At 49.5% G+C, this 27,565-nt stretch overlaps 1 protein-coding gene across 3 annotated transcripts; it reads right to left on the bottom strand.

The window, feature by feature from the left end:
* Positions 1-539: 539 nt before the first annotated feature.
* RNPE (arginyl aminopeptidase) lies at positions 540-26,870 on the bottom strand. 3 transcript variants are annotated; one of them, XM_071077957.1, is made up of 12 exons: positions 26,388-26,870; positions 20,254-20,394; positions 19,768-19,916; positions 17,684-17,737; positions 11,031-11,147; positions 9,751-9,986; positions 7,377-7,490; positions 5,972-6,084; positions 5,693-5,801; positions 3,326-3,550; positions 2,194-2,336; positions 540-1,144 (listed from the first exon to the last, which is right to left on the bottom strand). In XM_071077957.1, the coding sequence occupies exons 1-12, from the start codon at positions 26,832-26,834 to the stop codon at positions 986-988; spliced, it is 2,007 nt and encodes a 668-aa protein (XP_070934058.1). In that variant the 5' UTR covers positions 26,835-26,870; the 3' UTR covers positions 540-985. The 3 variants fall into 3 exon arrangements, with proteins under 3 accessions (XP_070934058.1, XP_011744902.1, XP_024649510.1); XM_011746600.2 differs by lacking the exon at positions 17,684-17,737 and having other exon boundaries at positions 26,388-26,869; XM_024793742.2 differs by lacking the exons at positions 17,684-17,737; positions 19,768-19,916 and having other exon boundaries at positions 26,388-26,854.
* Positions 26,871-27,565: the final 695 nt, after the last annotated feature.

Genomic DNA, 27,565 nt, shown 5'->3' with positions numbered 1-27,565 from the left:
TTTCACCATGTTAGCCAGGATGGTTTCGATCTCCTGACCTCGTGATCCGCCCGTCTCGGCCTCCCAAAGTGCTGGGATTACAGGCTTGAGCCACCGCGCCCGGCCTTTTTTTTTTTTTTTTTTTTGGTAGAGATGAGATCCCACTATGTTGGGCAGGCTGGTCTCAAACTCCTGGGCTCAAGTGATCCTCTCACCTCAGCCTCCCAAAGTGCTGGGATTACAGGCATGAGCCACTGTGCCCAGCCCACTTTTGTTTTTTTCTTAGTGATGGAAATGATAATAGGAATGCTGCTGCAGGGAGAGAATTCAGCTGCTTCACGGAGAACTGGAATGCTATTCCTTTTTCATTTTCCTGTACCAGCTGTGCCATTTTGCCATATATTTTTTCATATGCATGGGTGGGACACCCACCTCCTTCACCCTGGCTGTTTGCTGAGGACAGGGAAACACTGTCATTCTCTGGGCTTCCCCCAGTGACCTTTCCTGAACAAACACAGTGGGGACCCCTGGTGGAAGAAATGTAATAGTCACTCAATCCATAACAATTTTTGCTTGAAAACTTTATTAAAATAAGGATTAAACCTGAAAAAAGAACAATCAGAATGCCAGCCCTTTGCATAAAATCAGCGAGAAAAAAGAAAAGAAAAAAAAAGAAAAGAAGAGAATCAGTCCTCTCCACTTCTTCCCAGAGACTTAGGCGGAGAGGCGGAGAGGCGGAGAGGCGGAGAAGGCCCGCTGCCCTGCAGTGCCCGCAGCCTGTAGCGGGGAGAGCTGTGGGCAGGTTCTCTGTCTCAGGGCTCAGTGGACTAGAGAAGTTCCCACCAGAGCACAGGCCCAAGAGTCACAGATACCTAAGCCTAGAGAACAGATTATCCTGAGGGAATATAAACTCCAGGAAGTTGATCAGAGAACAGGATTTTGGGAACAAACAATTATTCTGAAAGCCTGCAGAGCCTGAAGAGGCAGGGGCCATGCACACGAGCCTCTAACTGCCCTTGGGTGCCACGATCTGCTGGACATAGTTGACAACATTGCTGTGAAGCTGGGAGGCGGTGGACGCAAAGGTCTCCTTGGCGAGGGTCTGGGCCACCTCACTGCCACCCATCATTGCGTGGTACAGTGGAAGTGTATACTTCTGCTTCCCCTGCAAGAAACACACATACACATGCCTAAGAAGCTTGCCCGGTGGGTCTGTCCAGCCCTCCTGCCCCCAGTACCAGCCTAATAGCAGCCATGGCTAGGTGCTAAAAGGGATGTGGGTACCACAGTGGAATGAGGAGTTTCTTATCAGAAGTGCTCTAATTCTGGCATCTTCTTGGGGGCCAAAGATCCATGGAGATGGATCTCAATATGCATCCCAATCCATGCTAACTTGGGGATGTCTACACTCAACAAAACAAATGAGTTGGGTTGACACAGTGGGACTCCAGACTTTTGGAAAGGGGTAGGTGGTGAGCCATCAAGTGAATAGCAGATATCAACGGCTGCAGCACATAAAGCTCACAGCCGCATACGGTCCAACTGCAGTCAAACAAAGGAAAACCCACAGGTCAAATTCACACAAATAAAAGCCAGCGACATCACAAGTTCCTAAAATCCAGAGCCTTGAGGAAGCCGTCAGAGGGCTCAGAACATCCCCAAACAGGCACGCAGCCCTGACTTTCTGCAGAGCACTGCTTCGTCTCCAGTCCAGCCCCTCCCTGCTCCGGAATCTGATGACATTCAGTTCATCCTGAGAGCCTGGGGCCCTTCCCCAACAGGGCAACTTCCACGTGGTGACAGAGGGTCTGGCTGCTGTCCCAACCATGCCCAAGTCACAGGGCAGCAGGGACCTATCCTTCAAGCCTTTGCTCTTCTCGCTCGACCTCTGGCCCCTTTCCCTCTTGGCGTTTCCCGCATGATGCGATCACCCTCTTTCCCGCCTCTGGGTTGGCTCTGGCCAGCTTTTTTTCCTGGGGTCTCACCAGCTGAACTGCAGAAAGCTCCACAGGCCTGCAGGCTTCCTCTTGTCCCTAGGGCCATGCCTTCAAAGCCACACTAGTAAAGAGGCTGAGTGGTAGGGTCCTCAGGTCATTTGCCCCTCCCTCTGGGCCTCAGATGAGTCCTCGATGAGCCCTGTCCACACGATTACTTCACGTATGGCCGAGTGGGTCCCGGTGTGCTTTCGGGAAGAGCGAGGCAGAGGCCACCCACCTGGTTATGCAGGAACTCCTTCACTTTCCAGAAATCTTCCTGGTGGTCGTTCTTAAGGACGATTTGGCCCCATCGTAGCCGGAGCTCTGCATTCCGGGCATTTGAGATACTTGGGTATGTCTCTCCAAGTGTTTTCACATTCCCTGGAGAAGAGAAAGAAATGATTTGTGGCTAGGCACGGTGGCTCACGCCTGTAACCCTAGAACTTTGGGAGGCTGAAGTGGCCAGATCACTTGAGGTCAGGAGTGTGAGACCAGCCCGGTCAACACGGTGAAACCCTGTCTCTACTAAAAATACCCAAAAAAATTACAGGCGTGCGGTGGTGCACGCCTGTAATCCCAGCTACTTGGAGGCCAAGGCGCTAGAATCAAGAATCGCTTGAACTCAGAAGGCGGAGGTTGCCGTGAGCCAATAGCACCACTGCACTCCAGCCTGGTCGACAGAGCAAGATTAAAGCAGACATATTCCCCCAATATCCTGTTCCATTTGTATTCCTGCTACTCACCTGACTTTTAAGTCATCTTGGCTCTAACTTATTTTTTAACCTCTTGGTGAACATTATTTTGACTGAGCAGCCACAAAGCATTAGTGGTTGAGAGCTTTGGATGACTGGGTTCTGTGTGACCTGTTTGTACCTCAAGTTCATTCTCTGTCACCTGGGTATTTAAATCACACCACCAGTCCCAGCTACTCGGGAGGCTGAGCCAGGAGAATGGCTAAACCCGGGAGGCGGAGCTTGCAGTGAGCTGAGATCCGGCCACTGCACTCCAGCCTGGGTGACAGAGCGAGACTCCGTCTCAAAAAATAAATAAATAAATAAATAAATAAATCACACCACCTACTTCCCAGAGGAGCTGTGAGAATTAAATGACTTAATAGACACAAAGGCTTTACAAGAGTCACCTGCAGAAGCTTCGGACTTGAGCACTGCCAGGCTTTGTGACTTTGTCCTTATGGTGCTTGTAGGTAGAACCCATAACCTTCCGACGGCACATTCCTTGTGGAGGGTCAGCCTCCCTATTGTACGTGGCAGTCCCCTAGAGGCAGGCATCACTACTTTTTGTGAGTCTCTCTCTAGCCCCTGACATAAAGCTCTGCACACAAGGAGCCCTGGTTCACCATTTTTTCTTACCAGGAGGCAGAGGGGATTTCTGAAGGATCTTATCCAGGAAGTAGACCAGCTGGTAGGTCTTCCAGGGAGAGATGGCCACGGCTTCAATGGCCTTCACGTCCAGCTCCTCGGCTGCCCACAGCTGGGCTAGCTCTTCAGCAGGCTTCATGAGTGAGTCCCCGGGGGAGAGATCAGGGAGGTAAGGGGGCCAGCCAGGGGTATTCAGCCATCGATCAAACTCAAAACCTGTTTGGGAGAAGGAGAGAAGATACTATCAGAATTCTCTGGCCAGGTTACTGTCAGTTGGTTCAAGCAACTCAAGCAACTCCCAGAGACCTCAAGTTTCTCCTCACTCCATCCCAAACTCTTTCCCCAGCATTTAACATTACTTTCCCATGTAACCAGTTGCTCCAGCAGAGTCCTAGTTATAATGATATCTAGAGACTGTGCCATTTCGACCGTGAAAGTGTTTTTTTTTTTTTTTTTTTTTTTTTTGAGACGGAGTCTCACTCTGTCGCCCAGGCTGGAGTGCAGTGGCCAGATCTCAGCTCACTGCAAGCTCCGCCTCCCGGGTTCCCGCCATTCTCCTGCCTCAGCCTCCCGAGTAGCTGGGACCACAGGCGCCGCCACCTCGCCCGGCTAATTTTTTTTTTTTTTTTTTTGAGACGGAGTCTCACTCTGTCGACCAGGCTGGAGTGCAGTGGCCGGATCTCAGCTCACTGCAAGCTCCGCCTCCCGGGTTCCCGCCATTCTCCTGCCTCAGCCTCCCGAGTAGCTGGGACTACAGGCGCCCGCCACCTCGCCCGGCTAGTTTTTTGTATTTTTTAGTAGAGACGGGGTTTCACCGTGTTAGCCAGGATGGTCTCGATCTCCTGACCTCGTGATCCGCCCGTCTCGGCCTCCCAAAGTGCTGGGATTACAGGCTTGAGCCACCGCGCCCGGCCTATCGCCCGGCTAATTTTTTGTGTTTTTAGTAGAGACGGGGTTTCGCCGTGTTAGCCAGGATGGTCTCGATCTCCTGACCTTGTGATCCGCCTGTCTCGGCCTCCCAAAGTGCTGGGATTACAGGCTTGAGCCACCGCGCCTGGCCGAAAGTGCTTTTCACTCCAAATTAGCACTGTGTTGTCAGAGCCAAGTTGGTGGATGCTCTATTCACGTGTACATTCTCCTACTGATCACCAGAACCACACTGTACTTAAGCACTGGGGCTCTAGGACCAGGCTGCCTCGGTTCCTACCCCTGCTCTGCCATTAACTAGCTGGGAGGCCTCGGGCATGTTACTTCACCTCTGCACCTCAGTTTTATCTATAAAGTGGGGGTGATAGGCCCTGCCTCAGTGACGGTTATGAGGATTACATGAGCAAATAAACGTTAAAAGCTTAGCGTACCACCTGATGCATAGTAAGTACTCTAGAATTATTAACTACCATTAGCTCCAGAGTCCCATGACATTAAAATGCAAGCCTCCAACCGAACAGTAGGTGCTGCTAAAGGCCTGACCAATCCTACTGTCAGAGGATGCAGACTTCATCAAACCAACAACAGAGTGACTCAGGGGGGTTCAGGCCACAGCAAAAAGTGGGGGTATGTCTAATGGACTGTGTCATCCATGACAGAACATTTTTCCTTTTTTCTTTGGAAGCAGTACCTCCCAGGCAGAAATTGGGGGCTGGGCGCAGTGGCTCATGCCTGTAATCCCAGCACTTTGGGAGGCTGAGGCAGGCAGATCACCTGAGGTCAGGAGTTTGAGACCAGCCTGACCAACATGGAGAAACTCTGTCTCTACTAAAAATACAAAATTAGCCTGGCGTGGTGGCGCATGCCTGTAATCCCAGCTACTCGGGAGGCTGAGGCAGGAGAATCGCTTGAACCCGGGAGGCAGAGGTTGCAGTGAGCCGAGATCGTGCCATTGCACTCCAGCCTGGGCAACAAGAGTGAAACTCCGTCTCAAAAAAAAAAAAAAAAGGAAGGAAAGAAAGAAATTAGGACAGCTACTGGGATTGCCTTCAGTCAGAAGGCCGTAGGAGGGGGTGCTGCCTTCGCTCCTGCCCTGTGAGTTTTAGCTCAGAGCAACGGCGCAGCAGCAGCAGCAGCAGTGGCAGCTCTCTGGGCAAGTTAAGGGTCTGACTATGTGTGTCCAGGTGTGAGGAAAACAAGAGGAGAGGAGAGGAGAGAGTAAAGAAACAGACTGGGAGAAAATGAGGCAGAGAGGAGTCAAAAGAAGTCATTTGTCTGGAATAAATCCCAGGATTCTGGGTTTGCTCAAAATGCCCCTACCTAGCTGACTCTGACCCAGTGTTTTCCCACCCACCACCATCTTTCCGAGTGTAAATGAGATATCATTCTCTACTATTTTTTAGAAGCCTGTAGGCCAGTTCCTCTGTTTACCTGGAATGATATCCACTCTCTTCTTCTTAAGCTCAGGGAAATATTCCAAGTAGAAGTCCAGAAAGTCATCGGCTAAGATGCTTTGGAATTTGAATTCATGCACATAGGCCTGTGAGGAGGGAAGGCTCTTCAGACCCTCTCTGGCCCCGTGGGGAGTGGAGTCCTTCTGTGTCTTGGGTCCTCCTCCAACCCCTTACCTCTTTCGCCCCCTGCCTCTACCCTTGCTCAGGCCCAGTGGCTTTATCCGCTCCTCTTCCTTCTCCCCTCATGTGACTATACCTTGAGAAAATTGTCAAACTGATCCTGATCACCCACCAAGTGGGCCAGGTATGACACAAAGCAGAAACCTTTCTCGTAGGGGGTCTCGTTATAGGTGTCATCCGGGTCAACACCTGGCAGAGGAGAAAGCAGACAAGATTTAAGCTTTTGTAGCCTGTCACCCGTAACGTTCTTCTCTAGCTCTAGAGTCAAAAGACTAGCAATGGAAGAGATCAGAATTCAGCTTCCCCAGGGACAGCAAGGCCAAGGAGTCCAGATCCTGGGCTCTCTCCAGATCTTGGCCTCTCTCAAGGTGCTTCCAAGGAGATCTCAGAGGGTCATTTACTGTGGATCTAATATGAAGACAAAGAAACCAGCCTTCCAGAGGAGCGGACACATTTCCTTAGTCCCAGGATATACTTTGTGTGGGTAGGTTCCATCAGCTCTTCCCACTGAGCACCAGGCTGTGTCTTTTCCATCCCTATTGGTCACCTAAATACTCAACCTCCCCTCCCAGATCAGTGTTTTTTTTTTTTCTTTTTCTTTTTTTGAGACAGAGTCTTGCTCTATCACCCAGGCTGGAGTACAGTGGTACAATCTCGGCTCACCGCAACCTTTGCCTCCCAGGGTCGAGCGATTCTCCTGCCTCAGCCTCCCCAGTAGCTGGGATTACAGGCATGCACCACCACGCCCAGCTAAATTTTGTATTTTCAGTAGAGACAGCGTTTCTCCATATTGGCTAGGCTGGTCTTGAACTCTTGACCTCATGATCCACCCGCCTCAACCTGGGATTACAGGCATGAGCCACCATGCCCAGCCAATGTGCTGTTTTCACAGCTGTTCCAGGCTAAAACTAAATTACCAGTCTCCAAGAAATTCATTTGCACACTTAACAGCATCAAGGAACATGAGCTTCGACTGCATAAAAAGGTTTCAGATTAGTCACACATGGAATGAAGGAAAATGTTAGGAAGTAAAAAGCTCTGAATTTGGAGAGAGGACCCGGATCTCAGTTGCAGTCATGCACTGATTAGGTATATGACCTGGACAAGACACTTAACTTGTCTGGCACTCAGTCCCGTCCTCTGTAAAATAAGGCTAATGCTTTTACTCTACAGAATCCACAGATCTGCCCTGATGATCATGAAGGAATGGGAAAGAGCCTGGTAAAATAATACAGACTTGTGCAAATGCAAAGCAATGGTGAAGTCATCACAAACTGTACAGACTGGACAGAACTCCTATCTGGCTGCAGTGGCTTGGGTTCAGTTAGCCTAGTGGCCAGAGAATTGGCCAGAAAGAGCTCTGGAGTGCCCCTCCCTCCGAATAAAGTATTCTAAGTGTGCACTGATCAACATGAAGTTTGCATTAACTTGGGGCTCCAAGCTCAATTGAGGGGAGTGGGTGTCAGAGGAGCCTCCTGGACCTGGTTCAATCTTCACGCGGAGCTTGTTGAGTGGGTTTTCCTCTCCAGTGATGTCCATGTGCTGACGCAGCAGAGCTCGCCCCGTTGCAGCCTCCAAGCAGGTGTACGCAGCGCCTGGTGCAGAATCAAACATAAGCCCCCAGGAAAAAGTCTGTCACCACATCCAACTGTATTTTCCTGACAGAGACACTGTGCTGCCTCTTTGTGGCCTCAAGAAGAACAGCAACAGATACCTGAAGCTTAATAACATTACCCTCCTGGGGACCCAGGGCAAATAGGGACAGTTACAAAGAGCCTGATTCAGTACCTAGCTCCCTGTTGCTGTGGGCTACAAAGGACTTGGTTAACTCAGGCTGTTAGTCTCTCTCTTAAATGAGGACTGGGAGAATCACACCTTTCTGACAGTTACCTTTCCTTATCAAAGTACTATATTTTTATTTTATCTTATTTTATTTATTATTTTAATTGTTTGAGATACAGCATCGCTCTGTCGCCTAGGCTGGAGTGCAATGGCATGATCTCGGCTCACTGCAACCTCCGCCTCCTCCCAGGTTCAAGCCATTCTCCTGCATCAGCCTCCCGAGTAGCCGGGATTACAGATGTGCACCATCACGCCCACTAATGTTTGTATTTTTAGTAGAGAGGGGGCTTCGCCACATTGGCCAGGCTGGTCTCAAACTCCTGACCTCAGGTGATCTGTCTGCCTTGGCCTCCCAAAGTGCTGGGATTAAAGTGCAGGGATTACAAGTGTGAGCCACCACGCCCGGCCCCCGGCCTTATTTTTAGAAAATGATTTGATCTTCTTTTTTTTTGAGACAGAGTCTTGCTCTGTTGCCCAGGTTGGAGTGCAGTGGCACGATCTCAGCTCACTGCAACCTCCGCCTCCTGGATTCAAGCAATTCTCCTATCTCAGTTTCCTAAGCAGCTGGGACTACAGGCACACACCACGATGCCTGGCTACTTTTTTTATTTTTAGTAGAGACGGAGTTTCACCATATTGGTCAGGCTGGTCTCAAACCCCTGACCTCAGGTGATCCACCCGCCTCAGGCGTGAGCCACCGTGCTTGGTAATGGTTTGATCTTCTGTGAAAACTTAGAATTATTTTCATCTGACTGTTTCTGTCAGACAAAAGAAATTATCAACCCCAAAATTTTAAGGATCTCTAAGTCTCCTTTTGCATTACAAACAATGACTGAGGGAATAGTGGAGGGGAGGGGGACAGGGTTTTGGAACCAGCCAGCTCTGCCCTTTCCTAGATGTTTTGACTCTGAGTAAGTGACTCAGCCTCTCTCAGTCTGTTTCTTCAACTGTACAATGGGATAAAAATATTTGCTTGCAGGATTCCTAATGGCTGATTCAGATATTCACAAATAGGCTCTTGCTATCTATATTCTGAATGAAAGTATAGATTTGTACAAACTTTCTGGAAGATAATGGACAATATGTACTAAAAAAGACTCTGTAATTTAAAATGTTCAGGGCCGGGCGCGGTAGCTCACACCTGTTGTCTCAGCACTTTGGGAGGCTTAGGCAGGCAGGTCACTTGAGGCCAGGAGTTCAAGACCAGTCTGGCCGATATGCCGAAATCCCGTCTCTACTAAAAACATAAAAATGTGGCCGGGCGCGGTGGCTCAAGCCTGTAATCCCAGCACTTTGGGAGGCCGAGACGGGCGGATCACGAGGTCAGGAGATCGAGACCATCCTAGCTAACATGGTGAAACCCCGTCTCTACTAAAAATATAAAAAAAATTAGCCGGGCATGGTGGCGGGCGCCTGTAGTCCCAGCTACTCAGGAGGCTGAGGCAGGAGAATGGCATGAACCTGGAAGGCGGAGCTTGCAGTGAGCCGAGATCGGGCCACTGCACTCCAGCCTAGGCGATAGAGTAAGACTCTGCTTCAAAAAAAAAAGAAAGAAGGAAAAAGTCAGTTGTTAAACCATGTATGTGGTTTGTATTCTGAAACCCCACTTGTATTCTGAAACCCCATAAGGAGATCACACTGGCCCCACAGGTTAAGAATGGGAGGCAGAGGCCGGGCGCGGTGGCTCAAGCCTGTAATCCCAGCACTTTGGGAGGCCGAGACAGGTGGATCACGAGGTCAGGAGATCGAGACCATCCTGGCTAACACGGTGAAACCCCGTCTCTACTAAAAAATACAAAAAAAACTAGCTGGGCGAGATGGCGGGCGCCTGTAGTCCCAGCTACTCGGGAGGATGAGGCAGGAGAATGGCGTAAACTCCGGAGGCAGAGCTTGCAGTGAGCTGAGATCCGGCCACTGCACTCCAGCCCGGGCGACACAGCGAGACTCCGTCTCAAAAAAAAAAAAAAAAAAGAATGGGAGGCAGAGTCCTTAGGAGAGGGGTGGACACTTTACCAAAGAGGATGGTGGAGATCCTCCTCTGGGCGTACATGGTGAAACCTTCATTGAGCCAGAATTCACCCCAGTTGGCGTTGGTGACCAGGTTCCCAAACCAACTGTGGGAGATCTCATGGATGATGACATCTGCCAAGGAGCGGTCCCCAGCTAGCAGGCAGGGTGTGACAAAGGTCAGACAAGGGTTCTCCATTCCTCCAAATGGAAAGGACGGTGGCATGAAGAGCAAGTCGTACCTGCCGAGAAGCAGGGAGGTCACCGAGAGGCCCTGGCTTCCTGGAGCAGACCCTACCTCGCTTCCCTTTCCAGCCTATTTCCAAGCCCTAAGATATGCAGTCGCTAAACAGGCAGAGTATGATTTCGGGCCCAGTGCAGAAAATAAAGCCCAGGCTCCTCAGTGCTTCTCCCAGGTGGCTCCCCTGCCTTGCTGGGACTTCCCTCATCCAGGTGGTGTCTGCTCTCCTGGAGCTCACTCTCCAGGCATTTGTTTCCCTCTCTCCTTCCAAGCAGGTGTGGAGAAGGTAAGTATATATTATCAGCTCCATCACATGGAGTCCCTTGGAGGCCAACTTGGGGTCATAAAGACCAACGTGCACCCTTTTATCTAAGGAGCCTAAGTGTGAAGATGTCAAAGTTAAAAACAGAGTGTGGGGAAACTTGCAGCAATGGGAAAACACAGGTCAACAAAGGATCTTGACGGTGCTGCCCCATCTCAAACTTGGCAACTGCAGGTCACATTTTCATCACCTCAAGAACCTCTTCTCGGCTGGGCCTGGTGGCTCATACCTGTAATCCCAGCAGTTTGGGAGCCAAGGTAGACAGATCATCTGAGGTCAGGAGTTCGAGACCAGCTTGGCCAACAGGGTGAAACCCTGTCTCTACTAAAAATACAAAGATTAGCTGGGCGTGGTGGGGGGCGTCTGTAATCCCAGCTACTCTGGAGGCTGAGGCAGGAGAATCGCTTGAACCTGGGAGGTGAGGTGGAGGTTGCAATGAGATGAGATCATGCCACTGCACTCCAGCCTGGGCGACGGAGCAAGAAGACTCCATCTCAAAAAAAAAAAAAAAAAAAAAAAGAACGAACCTCGTCTCCTAGGTCCTCTCCTCAGCAACAGTGAGGAGCCTGGCTCATGTCCTCCTCTTTTCCTCCTCTCCTTCACTTCTAGGATCAGGGAAACTTTGCTCTGGGAGGCAGGAGGTGGAGAAGCCACATGGAGAGGGAGAATGGAAACCAGGGACTCAGTTTAACAGGAGACACTAGAGTCAATGTGATATCACACCTTCCCCAAACATAAGGTCCAAAAAGCTTCTCCCCTGTTGCCAAAAATTCTTCTATCACCCCGTTGTACTCCTCCTTGGCAGCATCAATCAAGCAGGGCTCAGCCCACACCCGGCTCCTAAAGACAAGAGAGCAGAGAAAGCAGAATGGTGCTTAGAGACCATCACAGTGACCCGATCCTGAAAGCACCTGTAGAAAATTGGCCTCAGACAAGAGAATGTGACAGTGCAGTCAGCCACAGTGACGGGGTGCAAGATCAGATCACCACACAGATCCAAGAGACCGCTCCCCACACCTGAGAAACAAGGACCCCAGACAGCTGCATGGAGGTGGAACCGTGCTACACGGTTATGGTTTCACTACTGAATGCAATCTTGCAAAAGTGATTTAACCTTTCTGAGCCTCAGTTTCCTCATCGGTAAAATGAGTGAAGATTAAATAAGACAACACACAAAAGCCCTTCAAACAGCGGTTTATACAGTAAATGTTAGTTTTCTTCTCTCTACTTATAGGAGAGATAAGAAAGGGTTCTAAGGCTGGGTGCGGTGGCTCATGCCTGTAATCCCAGCACTTTGGGAGGTCGAGGCGGGTGGATCATGAGGTCAGGAGATTGAGACCATCCTGGCTAACACGGTGAAACCCCATCTCTACTAAAAGTACAAAAAATTAGCCAGGTGTGGTGGCGGGCGCCTATAGTCCCAGCTACTCGGGAGGCTGAGGCAGGAGAATGGCGTGAACCCGGGAGGCGGGGCTTGCAGTGAGCCCAGATGGCGCCACTGCACTCCAGCCTGGGCGACAGAGGGAGACTCCACCTCAAAAAAAAAAAAAAAAAAAAAAGAAAAGAAGAAGAAGAAAGGGTTCTAATAATAGAATCTGGAATTGAATAAAACCTTAAGAGACAAACCTTTTTTTTTTTTTTTAAAGACAGGTTCTTGTTCTGTTGCCCAGGCTGGAGTACAGTGATGTGATCCAACCTCCGCCTCCTGGGGCTCAAGTGATCCTTCCACCTCAGCTCCCCAACGCCAGTAGCTAGGACTATAGGTACATGCCATTATGCCTGGCTAATTTTTTTATTTTTTGTACAGGCAGGGTTTCGCTATATTGCCCTGGTTGGTCTCGAACTCCTGGGTTCAAATGATTCACCTGCCTCAGCCTCTCAAAGTGCTGGGATTATAGGCATGAGCCACTGTGTCCGATCCAAACCTACTAATGTTAATAGAAATTTGTTAACTGCCTTAGGTACAATAATGGGATTGTGGTTATAAGGGAGAATGCCTTTATTCTTCAGAGAGGCACACAGATTTACTTGCTTTTAAACAGTCTAGCAAAAACAAAAACAAATCCACTCATATAACTAGTATAACAAAGTAGATGGTTCTATAGGTGTTCAATGCATCATCCTTTCAATTTTCTAGATATTTGAAATTTACATAATAAAAAGATAGGGAAACAAAGGTGGCTTGGAGGAAACAAAAACAAAACAAGAAGATCCAGTCTAATGGAAAGATGCAATGGACTCGGCTCCTGCAGCCAAAGGCTCTGCTTGACCAAGAGCCCCCGGCTGCACTGTAGAACTGCTTTTCCATACGGACATATGAATGAGAGACTAGCTGGGCTGGTAGCCCATGTCTGTAATCACTGTACTTTGGGAGGCCGAGGTCAAGAGTTCAAGACCAGCCTGGCCAACATGGTGAAACCCTGTTTCTATTAAAAAAAAATACAAAAAATAATCAGCAGGGCATGGTGATGCGTGCCTGTAATCCCAGCTACTTGAGAGGCTGAAGCAGGAGAATCGCTTGAACCCAGGCGGCGGAGGTTGCGGAGAGCCAAGATCACACCATGGCACTCCAACCTGGGCAACAGAGTTAAGACTCTGTTTTTTTTTTTTTTTTTTTTTTTTTTTTTGAGATGGAGTCTCACTTTGTGGTCCAGGCTGGAGTGCAGTGGCCGGATCTCAGCTCACTGCAAGCTCCGCCTCCCGGGTTTACGCCATTCTCCTGCCTCAGCCTCCCGAGTAGCTGGGACTACAGGCACCCGCCACCTCGCCCGGCTAGTTGTTTTTTTGTATTTTTTAGTAGAGACGGGGTTTCACCATGTTAGCCAGGATGGTCTCGATCTCCTGACCTCGTGATCCGCCCGTCTCGGCCTCCCAAAGTGCTGGGATTACAGGCTTGAGCCACCGCGCCCGGCCAAGACTCTGTTTAAAAAAAAAAAGACTGATGGCAAAGTGGGATGGGTCCAGGCCAGGATGAGGGAAAACTTCCTCTCTGCCTTTGCTGAAGGATAGGAACTATTCTAACAGGAAGAAAAGATATTGGAAAACCAGTATTAGGTACTTCCCAAATATCAAAAGCAAAGACCTAGCCATGAAACGCTGCATATGCATGTGAGGAAGCACCGAGGGTCTGGGATTACTCGAGGACAGGATCAGACTGCAATGGGGGAGGCAGTGGCAGGAGACGGGACATGAGAGGCCCAAGAGGGTCAGGGTCACAAAGAGCCTCAGATACCCTGTTACAGAACTGGACCTTCAGAGCCATGGGAGCATTTTAAGGCAACAAGTGACATTATCAGATTGAGTTTTAAGAGATCATTCTGGCTGCAGGACACAGAAAATATGTTAAACTACAAGAATGAGTGAGTTTCGGGCCGGGCGCGGTGGCTCAAGCCTGTAATCCCAGCACTTTGGGAGGCCGAGACGGGTGGATCACGAGGTCAGGAGATCGAGACCATCCTGGCGAACACGGTGAAACCCCGTCTCTACTAAAAAATACAAAAAACTAGCCGGGCGAGATGGCGGGCGCCTGTAGTCCCAGTTACTTGGGAGGCTGAGGCAGGAGAATGGCGTAAACCCGGGAGGCGGAGCTTGCAGTGAGCTGAGATCCGGCCACTGCACTCCAGCCCGGGAGACAGAGCGAGACTCCGTCTCAAAAAAAAAAAAAAAAAGGCCGGGCGCGGTGGCTCAAGCCTGTAATCCCAGCACTTTGGGAGGCCGAGGCGGGCGGATCACAAGGTCAGGAGATCGAGACCACAGTGAAACCCCGTCTCTACTAAAAATACAAAAAAATTAGCCGGGCGCGGTGGCGGGCGCCTGTAGTCCCAGCTACTCAGGAGGCTGAGGCAGGAGAATGGCGGGAACCCGGGAGGCGGAGCTTGCAGTGAGCCGAGATCGCGCCACTGCACTCCAGCCTGGGCAACAGCGTGAGACTCCGTCTCAAAAAAAAAAAAAAAAAAAAAAAAAAAAAAAAAAAAGGATGAGTGAGTTTCTCCATGGAAAGCATGTAGGAGAAAAGAACAGGTCAAGGACAGAGCCTTGGGCAACACCGACACACAAGGAGCTGGGCAAAGGGTCAGGGAAGGAGATGAGAAAGGACTAACCAGGAGGCCCGACGACCAGCATGGGTGGTGGCACAGAAGCTAGAGGAGGGTCAACGGGGCCTGAAGGAAAAACAGCAGAACATGAAGGCGAGGGCTAAAAGCATCACATGTGTTACCTGTATCGAGGCAAATAACCTCTCTTACTACAGAGTTTCTTTTTTTTTTTTTTTTTTGAGACGTAGTCTGGCTCTGTCGCCCAGGCTGGAGTGCAGTGGCGCGATCTCGGCTCACTGCAAGCTCCGCCTCCTGGGTTTACGCCATTCTCCCGCCTCAGCCTCCTGAGTAGCTGGGACTACAGGCGCCCGCCACCGCGCCCGGCTAATTTTTTGTATTTTTAGTAGAGACGGGGTTTCACCGTGGTCTCGATCTCCTGACCTTGTGATCCACCCGCCTCGGCCTCCCAAAGTGCTGGGATTACAGGCGTGAGCCACCGCGCCCGGCCTTTACTACAGAGTTTCAACGGCATGGCAAGGGTGGGGGGCTGGATTCCATTGTAGATTGTAGCAATAAATGATGGTGGGGTGGGGGGGGTTTCAAGAAGTGCAGCCAGTGAGTATACATGCTACTCAAGTCACCTGGCTACAGAGGGAAGGACAGTGTGTTGTGCCAGAAGAGAATATGGAGTTAAGGGTTTTTTTAGTTGGTTGGTTGTTTGTTGAGACGGAGTCTTGCTCTTTCACCCAGGCTGGAGTGTAGTGGTGCGACCCAGGCTCACTGCAAGCTCCTCCTCCTGGGTTCACACCATTCTCCCACCTCAGCCTCCTGAGTAGCTGGGACTACAGGCGCCCGCCACCACACCTGGCTAATTTTTGTTTTTGTAGTTTTAGTAGAGACAGGGCTTCACCATGTTAACCAGGATGGTCTAGATCTCTTGACCTCATGATCCACCTGCCTCAGCCTCCCAAAGTGCTGGGATTACAGCCATGAGCCACTGCACCCAGCCGAGTTTGTTTGTTTGTTTGTTTGTTTTTGGCTTTTTTTTTGAGGTGGAGTCTCACTTTGTCACCCAGGCTGGAGTGCAGTAGTGCAATCTCAGCTCAACCTCCACCTCCCATGCTCAAGTGATTCTCCTGCCTCAGCCTCCTGAGTAGCGGGGGTTATAGGCATGCACCACCATGTCCGGATGATTTTTGTGTTTTTAGGAGAGATGGGGTTTCACCACGTTGGCCAGGCTAGTCTCGAACTCCTGACCTCAGGTGATCCACCCACCTTGGCCTCCCAAAGAGGTGGGATTACAAGCGTGAACCACCATGCCCAGCTTTGAGTTTGTTTTTTGCTTTGCTATAGATCTAAAAGAAAATGGTGCTTGTCTAGAGGGGGAGGCTGCAGATCTGAAGACAGAGACATAAATGATGAGGCAAAGTCCCAGAGGACATGTGAGGGAAGAGATTTGGCTTTAAACAGAAGGAAGGACCCTCATCACAGTCTGGAAGGATAGAAGCAGATGAAGATAACTTTTTAAGTGGAGGACAGGAAGCTGACATAATCTTATCTGATGAATTTAATATTCTCAGTAAAACAGGAGACAAGACCTTTTGCTTAAGTGAGGGGATGGGATTGGACAGTAAATTTGAAGAGTATAGTCTTAGAACAGTATAAAGGGAGTGAGATGGAAAGATAAACAAAATGACTATTGAACAACCTTGAAAGCACACCTGCTGTTGAAGACTGTACATCTGTTACATTTTTCTGGAAAACCTCACAAATGTCTATTTCGACTTTCCTTTAATTCCAACTTTTCACGAAGAATTGAGAAAGTTATAGTGGTAGCCGGGTATGGTGGCTCATGCCTATAATCCCAGCACTTTGGGAGGCTGAGGCGGGCGGATCACGAGGTCAGGAGATCAAGCCCATCCTGGCTAACACGATGAAACTCTGTCTCTACTAAAAATACAAAAAAATTAGCTGGGTGTGGTGGCGGGCGCCTGTAGTCCCAGCTACTCAGAAGGCTGAGGCAGGAGAATGGCGTGAACCCGGGAGGCAGAGGTTGCAGTGAGCTGAGATCGCGCCACTGCACTCCAGCCTGGGTGACAGATCGAGACTCCGTCTCAAAAAAAAAAAAAGGAAGTTATAGTGGTATTACTGTATAGTTTCACTATTTTCTATATCTCCCAAATACCCACTCATAGAAGTAGAGAAAAGGAATTGTATAACAAGGGACTGGGACATTACAGCAGCGGAATAGTGGGCAAGGAGGTTTGGGGTGTTGGTAAGAGGTAACCAACCACACACTTGGGCCAGGGAGGGAAGCCCAGTCAGGAGGGTCTTGACTGCCCAGGAGAAATGAGTGGCTTGCCGGAAGGGAGGCTGCCATGAGCTCAAGGAGGAGATGTGGTGGAATACAGTGGGAGGGAGGCTGTCAGAGAGCTGGAAGGTTAGCAGAGTCAGGATGAATGAGGACAAGTGGCTTAAAAGTTCAGATATGGTACAGTTCATGACAATGACGATGTCTAGGCTCTAGATTCCAGAGCATGGCTGTGAATATGGGTGGCTGACAGAGTGAAGAAGGCTCTCTGAGTAGAGGTCAAGAAACCCTGAAGGTTGGTGCGGTGGCTCATGCCTACAATCCCAACACTTTGGGAGGCCGAGCTGGGAGGATCTCTTGAGCACAGGAGATCAAGATCAGCCTAGACAACATAGCAAGACTCTGCTTCTGCAAAAAATAAACAAAATTAGCTGGGCATGGTGACAGAGTAGCTGTGGTTCCAGCTACTCTGGAGACTGAAGTGGGAGGATTGCTTGAGCCCGGTAGCCTGAGGTTCAGTGGGCTCTTATGCCACTGCATTCCAGCCTGGACAAGAGAGCGAGACAAGAAAAGAAAGCAAGAGAGAAAGAGAGAGGAAGGGAGAGAGGGGAAAACAAGAAGGGCAGGGCACAGCACAGGAAACCCTGCAGCCACCCTCAACCCTGGGTGTTAGGAGACAAAAGTTGCCAAAGATGATGTGACAGGACACCAGACAGAAAAAGACCATGGGACGGCAGTCAGTGTCTTCAAGGAATTACTTTGTGAACTGTTCTACCACCACCTTGAATATCAAAATTACCATAGTCCTTCAGCCCAGTGGACTTCAGCTTGCTACAACTAGAAGGTTTAAGACAGTCATCCAAGATACCTCCACCAGGACACACATTTCTGTCAAAATAAATGAGGACGCTCTCAGTCAAGCTGCAATCTCATCACCCGTAGTATAGTGCAAAGAGCACTGGATTTGCAATGGAAATACCTGCATTTTAATTCCAGTTTTGCCAACTAGTGGTCCTGCACAAGCCACTCACCACAGCCTTGGTTTGCTTATTTTTAAAATGTAGAGAGTATCATCCTCATGGAGTCTGTGTAAGGATTAGAAGAGATTATAAATAAAAGGGCCTACTGGGATATATCCATAATTCCCCTCTGTCCAGGATTTTCCTCTTGCAGTAACAGGGACTGGGATAGGTGACATACCTTGCCAGAAAACCCTCCCATTTAATAAACCCCCATGCCCGGGTGTGGTGGCTCACGCCTGTAATCTCAGAACGTTGGGAGGCTGAGGTGGGTGGATCACGAGGTCAGGAGTTCAAGACCAGTCTGGCCAATATAGTGAAGCCCCATCTCTACTAAAAATATAAAAACTAGCCAGAAATGGTGGCACGCACCTGTAGGCCCAGCTACTCGGGAGGCTGAGGCTAGAGAATCGCTTGAACCTGGGAAGCGGAGGTTGTGGGGAGCCAAGATCGCACCACTGCGCTCCAGCCTCGGCAACAGAGCAAGACTCTGTCTCAAAAACAATAAATAAACCCCCCACAAGACCCTACAATGTGACCCAGGAGGCAAGGACTGTCCATCTAATCAGGGAAGGAATAAGTCATTACCACCAGTTAAAGTGGATCCTGTCACCTAGTTCAATATACCATGTTGTCATTTTATTACAGGCAGTATAAAAATAAATCATTATCATTCAGTATCTTTAGAATCTATTGTTCTGTCATTTCCCATTAATAGTTCATACTCTCACAAATAGAACCTTAGTAAGGGTATTCTTGGAAACGACATTCCTTTACTTATCTACTTGCTTGTCTGTTGCAAAGATGACATCCTTTTGGTTATTTCCTACCCTGCCTATTAGGAAGACAGCCCTTCATAAGAGGAGGGCACTTTGTCTTTCCAGACTGGTATTGTTTTGAGTGTGTGCACTGGGAGCAGATGCCAGTGGAATCCCATCTATTATTCCATCTGATAACCAGAAACTAAGACTCATGATACCAGCAGTGCCACTGAGCCCAATTATGAAGTCTGAGGCTTGTAACTAATCTTGTCAAGGACACCACTGCCTCTAGGAACTGGGAGCAGGGCTAGAGATAAAGAACAGCAACAGCACCAGGAAAAGGTCACCGTTTCACTGTCCAGCCTTTGATGCTCCCACATTGGGACCAAGCTATAGTGGCAGGTAATATGAGAGCCAGGAAAAACCTAGACTCCTGGTCAAACCTCTTTTCTCAGGAAACCTTACAAAATCACTTTTTATCTTCACAAGATCCATCTAACCTCACGGAGGCATTGCTGCCACCGCAGGCTTAGACTCACGCATCCGCTGCAGACACGAAGAGTCCACTTCCCTCTTAGAAGGAAATAATGATACCAAAGTTGTGTATTTCCAGTAACTAAGCGCAAAAGAAAATGGGGAAGATTTGGTACGAAGATAGGAAAGTAGACATAGCTGCTAGAAGGGCATTAAAACTTAAAGATATTAATAAAGATCCATTTCCCAGGCCGGGCATGATGGCTCATGCCTGTAATCCCAGCACTTTGGGAGGCCGAGGCAGGTGAATCACCCGAGGTCAGGAGTTTGAAAGCAGCCTGGCCAACATGGTGAAACCCTGTCTCTACTGAAAATACAAAAATTAGCTGAGCATGGTGGGGCATGCCTGCAGTCCCAGTTACTTGTGAGGCTGAGGCAGGAGAATCGCTTGAACCCAGGAGGCAGAGGTTGCAGTGAGCTGAGATCATGCCATTGCACTCCAGTCCAGCCTGGGCAACACAGCGAGACTCCATCTCAAAAAAAAAAAAAATCAATTTCACAAAATTGCAGCCTAAATTCCAACATCCCTCTGTAAGGCAGCCCAGGACAACACTACTGCTAGCAGGGCTGATGATGTTATTCCAGGCAGCAGGATTAGAACTGGAAAGAGGGAGTGGGAAAGGTGGGGAGAAAACGAGCACTTCCTCCAGCTGTGCTCATGCTACATGAGCTGCAGAAAGGCTCTGGACTCAGACAGAGGATCCAAGACTCCCCAAGAACCACCCCAGCAGGTCCACTGGTCAGAGTCCTCCTTGCCTCTGAGGCCAATCCAACCTTGCCTGTGGGGTCTTTGTCTCCTACCTGGGTCCAACTTCAGCCGAAACCAGATCTCCGATGGCCAAAGCTATCAGATAGGAGGGGATGGGCTGACACATCTGGAAGAAGAACTTATTTGGACCTCTCTTCTCCCAGGTGCTAGCACTCATCACAGCTGTGAAGCCATCTGGGACCTGACAACAGAGAAAGCTTAGGAGATTTTACCTGGAGAGAGTCTCCTTTTGATTAGTTTGAATAAAGCATGACCAGCCACCTGTGTGTGATGATAATGGCCCGGAGTCTATCTTGGAGAACACAAAGGTTTCAAGAAACTAAATCTGTGCTCAACTGATGGGATTTAGAGGAAGGCTACATACAACTTCAGTGGGTGGAAGAATTTAAAAGTAAGCAATTTTTCAGAAGTACTACTGAATGGATATAATAATTTACCACTGAAATGTGACCTGTTTGATAGATCTGAAATTATTTCTTAATCCCAAGGGCAGGTGCACCTAATCTTAGTCTCCTTACCTCAATAAGAGCTGAATATTTGTATTTAACAGCAGGCGTGTCGAAGCAAGGGAAGAAGGCCCGGTTTAGGACAGCCTGGCCCTGGGTGTACACAAAGGGCTTCTTCTTTCCTGCTGTCTGCTCCGGAGCCAACCAGCAAACCTAAGCGAAAAGAAGAACATTTCAGAACTGACATCTCTCCCACACGAGCTCAGTCTGGCCAGAGAAGTGAGCTGGCTGGAATGAGAGAATTTTAGGTAATCCTTAAAACCTTTCTGCCAGCCAGTCTGGTTCGAACTAGAAAGCTCTCTCCTCTTGTGTATTTAGTTCATCCTGGAATCCAAGCCAAAGTATGACACCCACTTCACAGGGCAGAGCCACCAGAAAGGGTCCTTTCCTCACGGCATCCCATGCGTCATCTCAGGGACCCTGGACCTAGCCTCTGACCCTTTCATCTGTACCCTGTCTGTGTCCTCCTCTCTACAGTAGTTTCTCATCAAACAAAAAACTACTGAAGCAACTGCATTTGGACTTGTGATAAGACTCAGAAAAGCAGAACTCAACTGGGAGTCAGTGATTAATACGTATTCTCTTTTCTTTTTTGAGACAGAGTATTGCTCTGTCGCCCAGGCTGGAGTATAGTGGTGCAATCTTGGCTCACTGCAACCTCCACCTCACAGGTTCAAGTGATTCTCATGCCTCAGCCTCCCAAGTAGCTGGGACCACAGGCGTGTGCACCACCAAGCTCAGCTAATTTTTGTATTGTAGAGAGAGGGTTTCACCATGTTGGCCAGGCTGGTCTCCAACTCCTGGCCTCAAGCAACCCGCCCACCTCAGTCTCCCAAAGTGCTGGGATTACAGGAATAAGCCATCATGCTCAGCCTAATATATGTTTTCTTTTTTCTTTCTTTTTTTTTTTTTTTTTGAGACAGAGTTTCACTCTTGTCGCCCAGGCTGGAGTGCAATGGTGCGATCTTGGCTCACTGCAATCTCCGCCGCCCGGGTTTCAAGTGAGTCTCCTGCCTCAGCCTCCCAAGTAGCTGGGATTACAGGCATGTGCCGCCACACCCGGCTAATTTTGTATTTTTAATAGAGACGGGGTTTCATCATGTTGGTCAGGCTGGTCTTGAGTTCCTGACCTCAGGTGATCTGCCCACCTCAGTCTCTCAAAGTGCTGGGATTACAGGCATGAGCCACTGCGCCTGGTTTAATATTTGTTTTCTATTCCTAAAACTTACCTTTTCAGAAGAAATGTATTCTATATCATAGGCACTGGTTATATGATTCTTTATCTGCATTCTGTTAGCTCTTAAACAAAGGGCAAATCTGGGTTGGGTGCAGTGGCTCACTCCTGTAATCCCAGCACTTTGGGAGTCCGATGCAGGTGGCTCACTTGAGGTCAGGGGTTCATGACCAACCTGGCTAAAATGGTAAAACCCTGTTGCTACTAAAAATACAAAAATTAGCTGGGCGTGATGGCATGCACCTGTAATTCCAGCTACTCAGGAGGCTGAGGCAGGAGAATTGCTTGAACCCGGGAGGCAGAGGTTGCAGTGAGCTGAGATCATGCCAATGCACTCCAGCCTGGGTGACAGAGCGAGACTCTGCCTCAGAAAAAAAAAAAAAAAAGGCAAATCTGAATGATTATAACAAAACCCAGTTTTTGCCTACAGCAAACAGGCTTTCATTTACCTGGAAGCAGAGCAGGGTGGAGTATATGTCAGTAACAAATACCATTTAGAATTTAGAAATGGATTTGATTATTCCAGGATGATTTCACAGAGGAAGAAAGAAAAGTTTCTGGCTGGACCTTCAAAGACAAGCAGGATTGAGATGGCTGGAAAGGCAGGGAGGAGACATTGACAAGGAGACAAGCAGCAACATGAGCAAAGGCATAAACAGATGCAGGCTCCAGATGCAGAGTGGGAGAGGCAGGCCTGGGCAAGTCTAATGAAGGGCTCTGAACACAGCGGTGTCTGAGACCTATTGTAAGAGGCATAAGGAAGCTACGTTGGGATGCTGGGTTTTTCTTTGAGTTTTTGTGTGTGAAAAAATTAATTAGTGTCCTTATAACAGGTACAGTGCAGTATAGAAAGGGATGAGAGAGAGTGGAGAAAGCTGATAAACACTGCTTCAGCCAGGGGACCGAGATCAACGCTGACAGTTATAAATCACGTGGATACTATGCGCCCTCAATACCCAATGAAAATGGCACTTTGGCTGGGCGCGGTGGCTCACACCTGTTAATCCCAGCACTTTAGGAGGCTGACGCGGGTAGATCACCTGAGGTCAGGAGTTCAAGACGAGCCTGGCCAACATAGGGAAACCCTGTCTCTACTAAAAATACAAAAATTAGCCTGGCGTGGTGGCACGTGCCTGTAGTTCCAGCTACTTCAGAGGCTGAGGGAGGAGAATCTCTTGAACCAGGGAGGCGGAGGTTGCAGTGAGCCGAGATCACGCCAATGTACTCCAGCCTGGGCAACAGGAGCGAAACTCCATTTCAAGAAAAAAAAAAAGGCACTTTACCTCTGTGAATTGCCCCTCAAAACTCATAATCCCAGTCTAATCATGAGAAAACATCAGATAAGTTTCAATACAGGGGCATCCTACACTATACCTGGCCAACACTCCTCAAAACTGTCAAGGTTGGCTGGGTTCAGTGGCTCACACCTGTAATGCCAGCACTTTGGGAGGTCAAGACAGGAGGATTGCTTGAGGCCAGGAGTTTGAGATCAGCCTGGGCAACACAGGGGGACTCTGTCTCCATAGAAAAAATAAAAATAAAAAAATTAAAAACTGGCTGGGAGCAGTGGCTCATGCCTGTAATTCTAGCACTTTCTTTGGGAGGCCAAGGTGGGAGGATTGTTTGAGCCCAAGCGTTTGAGACCAGCCTGGACAACACAGTGAGACCTCATCTCTACAAATAATAAATTCAAAAAATTAGCTGGGTGCAGTTGTATGCACCTGTAGTCCCAGCTACTTGGTAGGGAGGCTGAAGCAGGAGGATCACTTGAACCAGGGGGATCAAGGCCGCAGTGAGCCATGATTGTGTCGCTCACTGCACTACAGCCTGGGTGACAGAGCAAGACCCTGTCTCAAAAAACAAACTGTCAGAGTCCCAAGAGGATACATGACAGCTAAATATAACATGGAATTCCGGATGGCTTCCTGGAACGGAAAAAGACATAAAGTAAAAACTAAGGGACTCTGAAAAACCTATGGACTCCAGTATCAGTACTGGTTTATTAATTATAACAAATATATTATTATACTAATGTAAAATGATTTAGTCTTGGTTAATAATATATCAGCATTGGTTAACTGTAACAAATGTGTCATACTAATGTAAAATGGTAGCAAGAGGGGAATCTGTGTGTATATGAGTATGTAGGGAGTACTGGACTGTAGATGGGAACTAGCTGCTTAATTCTTCTGTTAATGTTTTAAAATATAAAGTCTATTAAAAAAAAATTAGGCCAGGTATGTTGGCTCACACTTGTAGTCCCGGCACTTTGGGACGCCAAAGCGGGCAGATGACTTGAACCCAGGAGTTCAAGACCAGCCTGGGCAACATGGCGAAACCCCATCTCTATAAAAAAATAACAAAAATTAGCCAGGTGTGGAGGTGGCAGATCTGTGGTTGGTCCCAGGTACTCAGGAGGCTAAGGTGGGAGGATCACTTGAGCCAGGGAAGTCAAGGCTGCAGCGGGCTGAGATGGTGCCACTCTACCAGTCAATGATGATTGATCAATTGACTGATCATTGAACGCCATCAATCAGTGATGTTTTTACTGATCAGCTAGGAAATGAGATTTTTTTTTTTTTTATTTTTTAAGATGTAGTCTTGCTCTGTCATCCAGGCTGGAATGCAATGGCATGATCTTGGCTCACTGCAACCCTCCGTGTCCCAGATTCAAGCAATTATCCTGCCTCAGCCTCCCAAGTAGCTGGGATTACAAGTGTGAGCCACCACACCCAGCTAATTTTTGTATTTTTAGTGGAGATGGGGTTTCACCATGTTGGCCAGGCTGGTCTCAAACTCCTGACCTCAGGTGACCTGCCAGCCCTGGCCTCCCAAAGTGCTGGGATTACAGATGTAAGCACGGCACCCAGCCTGGAAATGAGATTTTGAAAAAGAACAATGTAGGGAGCTTTTTGACCCTGTCTCAAAAAATAAATAAATAAATAAATAAATACAAAAGTTAGCAGTAAAAGTTAACACAGCTTACCCACCATGTACCATATTAGCCACTTATGGAAAGACAACTCATTTAACATATGTCCCACACTTAAGACTAGTGCCTGGTTCATCTTATTAAATATTAGCCATAATCCCCACCTCCACCAAAATTGCTTACTCATCATCTTTGCTTTTTTTTTGTTAAAACAGGGTTGCACTCTGTTGCTCAGGATGGAGTGCGGTGGTGTTATCTGCCTGTGAAAGGAAAATCTCTGGGGCCCCAAAATCACTAAGGAAAACTCCAGCTGGGAACCGCTTAGGGCACACCTGCCTCCCATTCTATTCAAAGCCACTCCTCTGCTCACTGAGATGGATGCATATCTGATTTGCTTCCTTTGGAAAGGCTCATCAGAAACTCAAAAGAAGGTAACCATTTGTGTATCACCTATCTGTGACCCGGAAGCTCCTTCCTGCTTCCAGTCTTCCTGCCTTTGCTTCAAGTTGTCCCGCCTTTTCAGACCGAACCAATGTACTTCTTACATATACTGATTGATGTATCATGTCTCCCTAACGTACAAAACCAAGCTGTGGGCCCGGCGCGGGTCTCGAGGTCAGGAGTTCTCAGGAGTTCGAGATCAGCCTGACCAACATGGTGAAATTTTGTCTCTACTAAACAATACAAAAATTCGCCGGGTGAGGCCGGGCGCGGTGGCTCAAGCCTGTAATCCCAGCACTTTGGGAGGCCGAGACGGGCGGATCACGAGGTCAGGAGATCGAGACCATCCTGGCGAACACGGTGAAACCCCGTCTCTACTAAAAAATACAAAAAACTAGACGGGCGCGGTGGCGGGCGCCTGTTGTCCCAGCTACTCGGGAGGCTGAGGCAGGAGAATGGCATGAACCCGGGAGGTGGAGCTTGCAGTGAGCTGAGATCCGGCCACTGCACTCCAGCCTGGGCGACAGAGCGAGACTCCGTCTCAAAAAAAAAAAAAAAAAAAAAAAAAAAAAAAATTCGCCGGGTGTGGTGGCGCACGCCTGCAGTCCTGGTTGGTCCGAGAATGGCTTGAACCTCTGCCCAGGAGGCAGAGGTTGCAGTGAGCCGAGATCTTGCCACTGCACTCCAGCCTGGACGACAGAGTGAGACTCTGCCTCAAATACATAAATAAAAGAAAAATTAAACTGTAAGCAAGCTGTTTACTGTGAAACTTGCAACTCACTCTACCTGAGAGATAACTGGCAGCCACAGCCTAAGGATTTTCTGACTCTTACAGACATAAGCCACCTAACTCCATCTCTTATTTCCAGTATTTGCCCCCAACTCCGAAAAAAATTAAAGAGCTAACTAACAGTGAGAAGGCCAAATTATTACTTATAGCACCCTAATTCCGGTTCTCACTTTTACTCAAAATCTTTCGTTAATCAAATCCAGGACTTCACAGGAGGAAACAAAAACAAAGATATAAGCTTTAACCGTGGAACTAGAAGACCACACAGAACAAAGACCTAGATCAGCATCTGGCTAATTCCCGAGCCACCATAAAGCAGAGATAAGGTGGCTGACAATCAGGGACCTCGGTCCAAAAGTCCAAGACAGCACTAAGTGAAATGCATGAATAGGTCATCCAGGAAGCCACGGAAGATGTCAGAAACGGCAGTGTGCGATGAGCGGGAACGCGGCGCAATGCAGACAAGCCACCAAGGCCAGGGAGGAGACGCGGAAGGATGGAAAAGGCGAAGGGTGCACCGCTGAATGACCGGAGCAAGTTCAGAAGAAGGAAACCAGGCAACCCGGGAGGAAAACAGGAAGCAAGGGGAGGAGGCCCAGAGGCGGCGCGCAGGGAGCTCGGCTCCTCCAGGGACGCGCTGGAAGGGCCCTCCCGGTCCCTCCTCCCGGGTGGGGTAGGTGCGGGCGTAGGGCGGCTCGGGGCCGGAAGGGCGGGCAGGCAGCCGCGGGCGCAGTCCGGGGCTCACTCACCCCGGGTCCCTCCCCGACGCGGTAGGTGAGCAGCACCTGGAGGCGCTCGGCGGCGCTGCAGGGCTGCGGGAAGGACACGCACAGGGCCTGGCCGTAGTGCGAGAAGGGCTGCGTGTAGAAGCTCACGGGCTCCGCGGGCGGCTCCTCCGAGCCGGGCCGCTCCCGCCGCAGGGCCGCTGCCGTCACCTCCAGGCACGGGTGCGAGTCCAGCCGCAGCTCGACGGCGCCCTCGGGCTCCAGGCAGCGCAGGTCCAGGACCGCGGTGCCGCTCAGCCCCCGGCTCCCTACGCCAGGCCCTGGAGGCCCAAACTCAGCCCGCAGGTCCAGGTGCAAGTGCAGCAGCTCAAAGGCCCGGAAGTTGGAGGCCGAGGCCACGTCCACCGCCTGCGCCGAGTGCAGCGGTCGCCGGGCCGCGCCGCCGCCGGGGGAAGGCTCTCCGCTAGCCATGGTCCGCAGCGCCGTTGCTCACCCGCCGGGCCACGAACCCGAGGGGAGCCCCGCCCCGAGCGCCGCGGGCCCACCCCCGCCGCGCGGGCCCCGCCCCCGAAATCTGCGCCCGATCGCATCCCCTCCCTGCACTCTACCGCCCACTCTTCTAGCTGCACCAGTGCCTCGGCGCTTAGGACAAAAGAGGCCGGTGGGATCGTGTGGCCCACGTTTGCCCACCTGTATCCTACTGAGGTGTTCCAGTCGTCCCGGTGGGGCACCCTTCTCTGCTGACCCTTACTGCTGCCTCATCTTCTAGGCAGCGGCGAGGACTGAGCCCCGGCTGGGAAGGTCTGAGTTCGAGATCACACACCCTGCGGTAGGCCGGTTCTTAGGACTGTGTATCACCTTGGGCAAGTCGCACAAGAAACATGACTCTTCCCTAGCCTCTTTCTGCATCAGTAAAATAGAGTCATAATATCTGTGTATCTCACGAAGTAATGTGAGAACTCTACCAGGTAACGTGTCTAACACACTTGGCAAACAGTAAAACCCTGCACAAGTCCACGGAATTCACACTGGATCGAGGCTTGCCCCCCAGCAACTCCAGGCACGCCTATCTTTCTACTGTTGGGTTAAGGGACAGCAATCAGCACCGCGCAATTTTAGACCTGGCTGTCCATCCCATGTCACTTCTATTTCCCTTACTGTATTGTACCGCTTATTGTGCTAGGGACATCTCCACTGAATAC

This window comes from Macaca nemestrina, chromosome 1 (assembly GCF_043159975.1).
Source record: "Macaca nemestrina isolate mMacNem1 chromosome 1, mMacNem.hap1, whole genome shotgun sequence".
In the NCBI taxonomy this organism is placed as follows: domain Eukaryota; kingdom Metazoa; phylum Chordata; class Mammalia; order Primates; family Cercopithecidae; genus Macaca; species Macaca nemestrina.
This window is presented reverse-complemented; position numbering and strand designations above follow the sequence as displayed.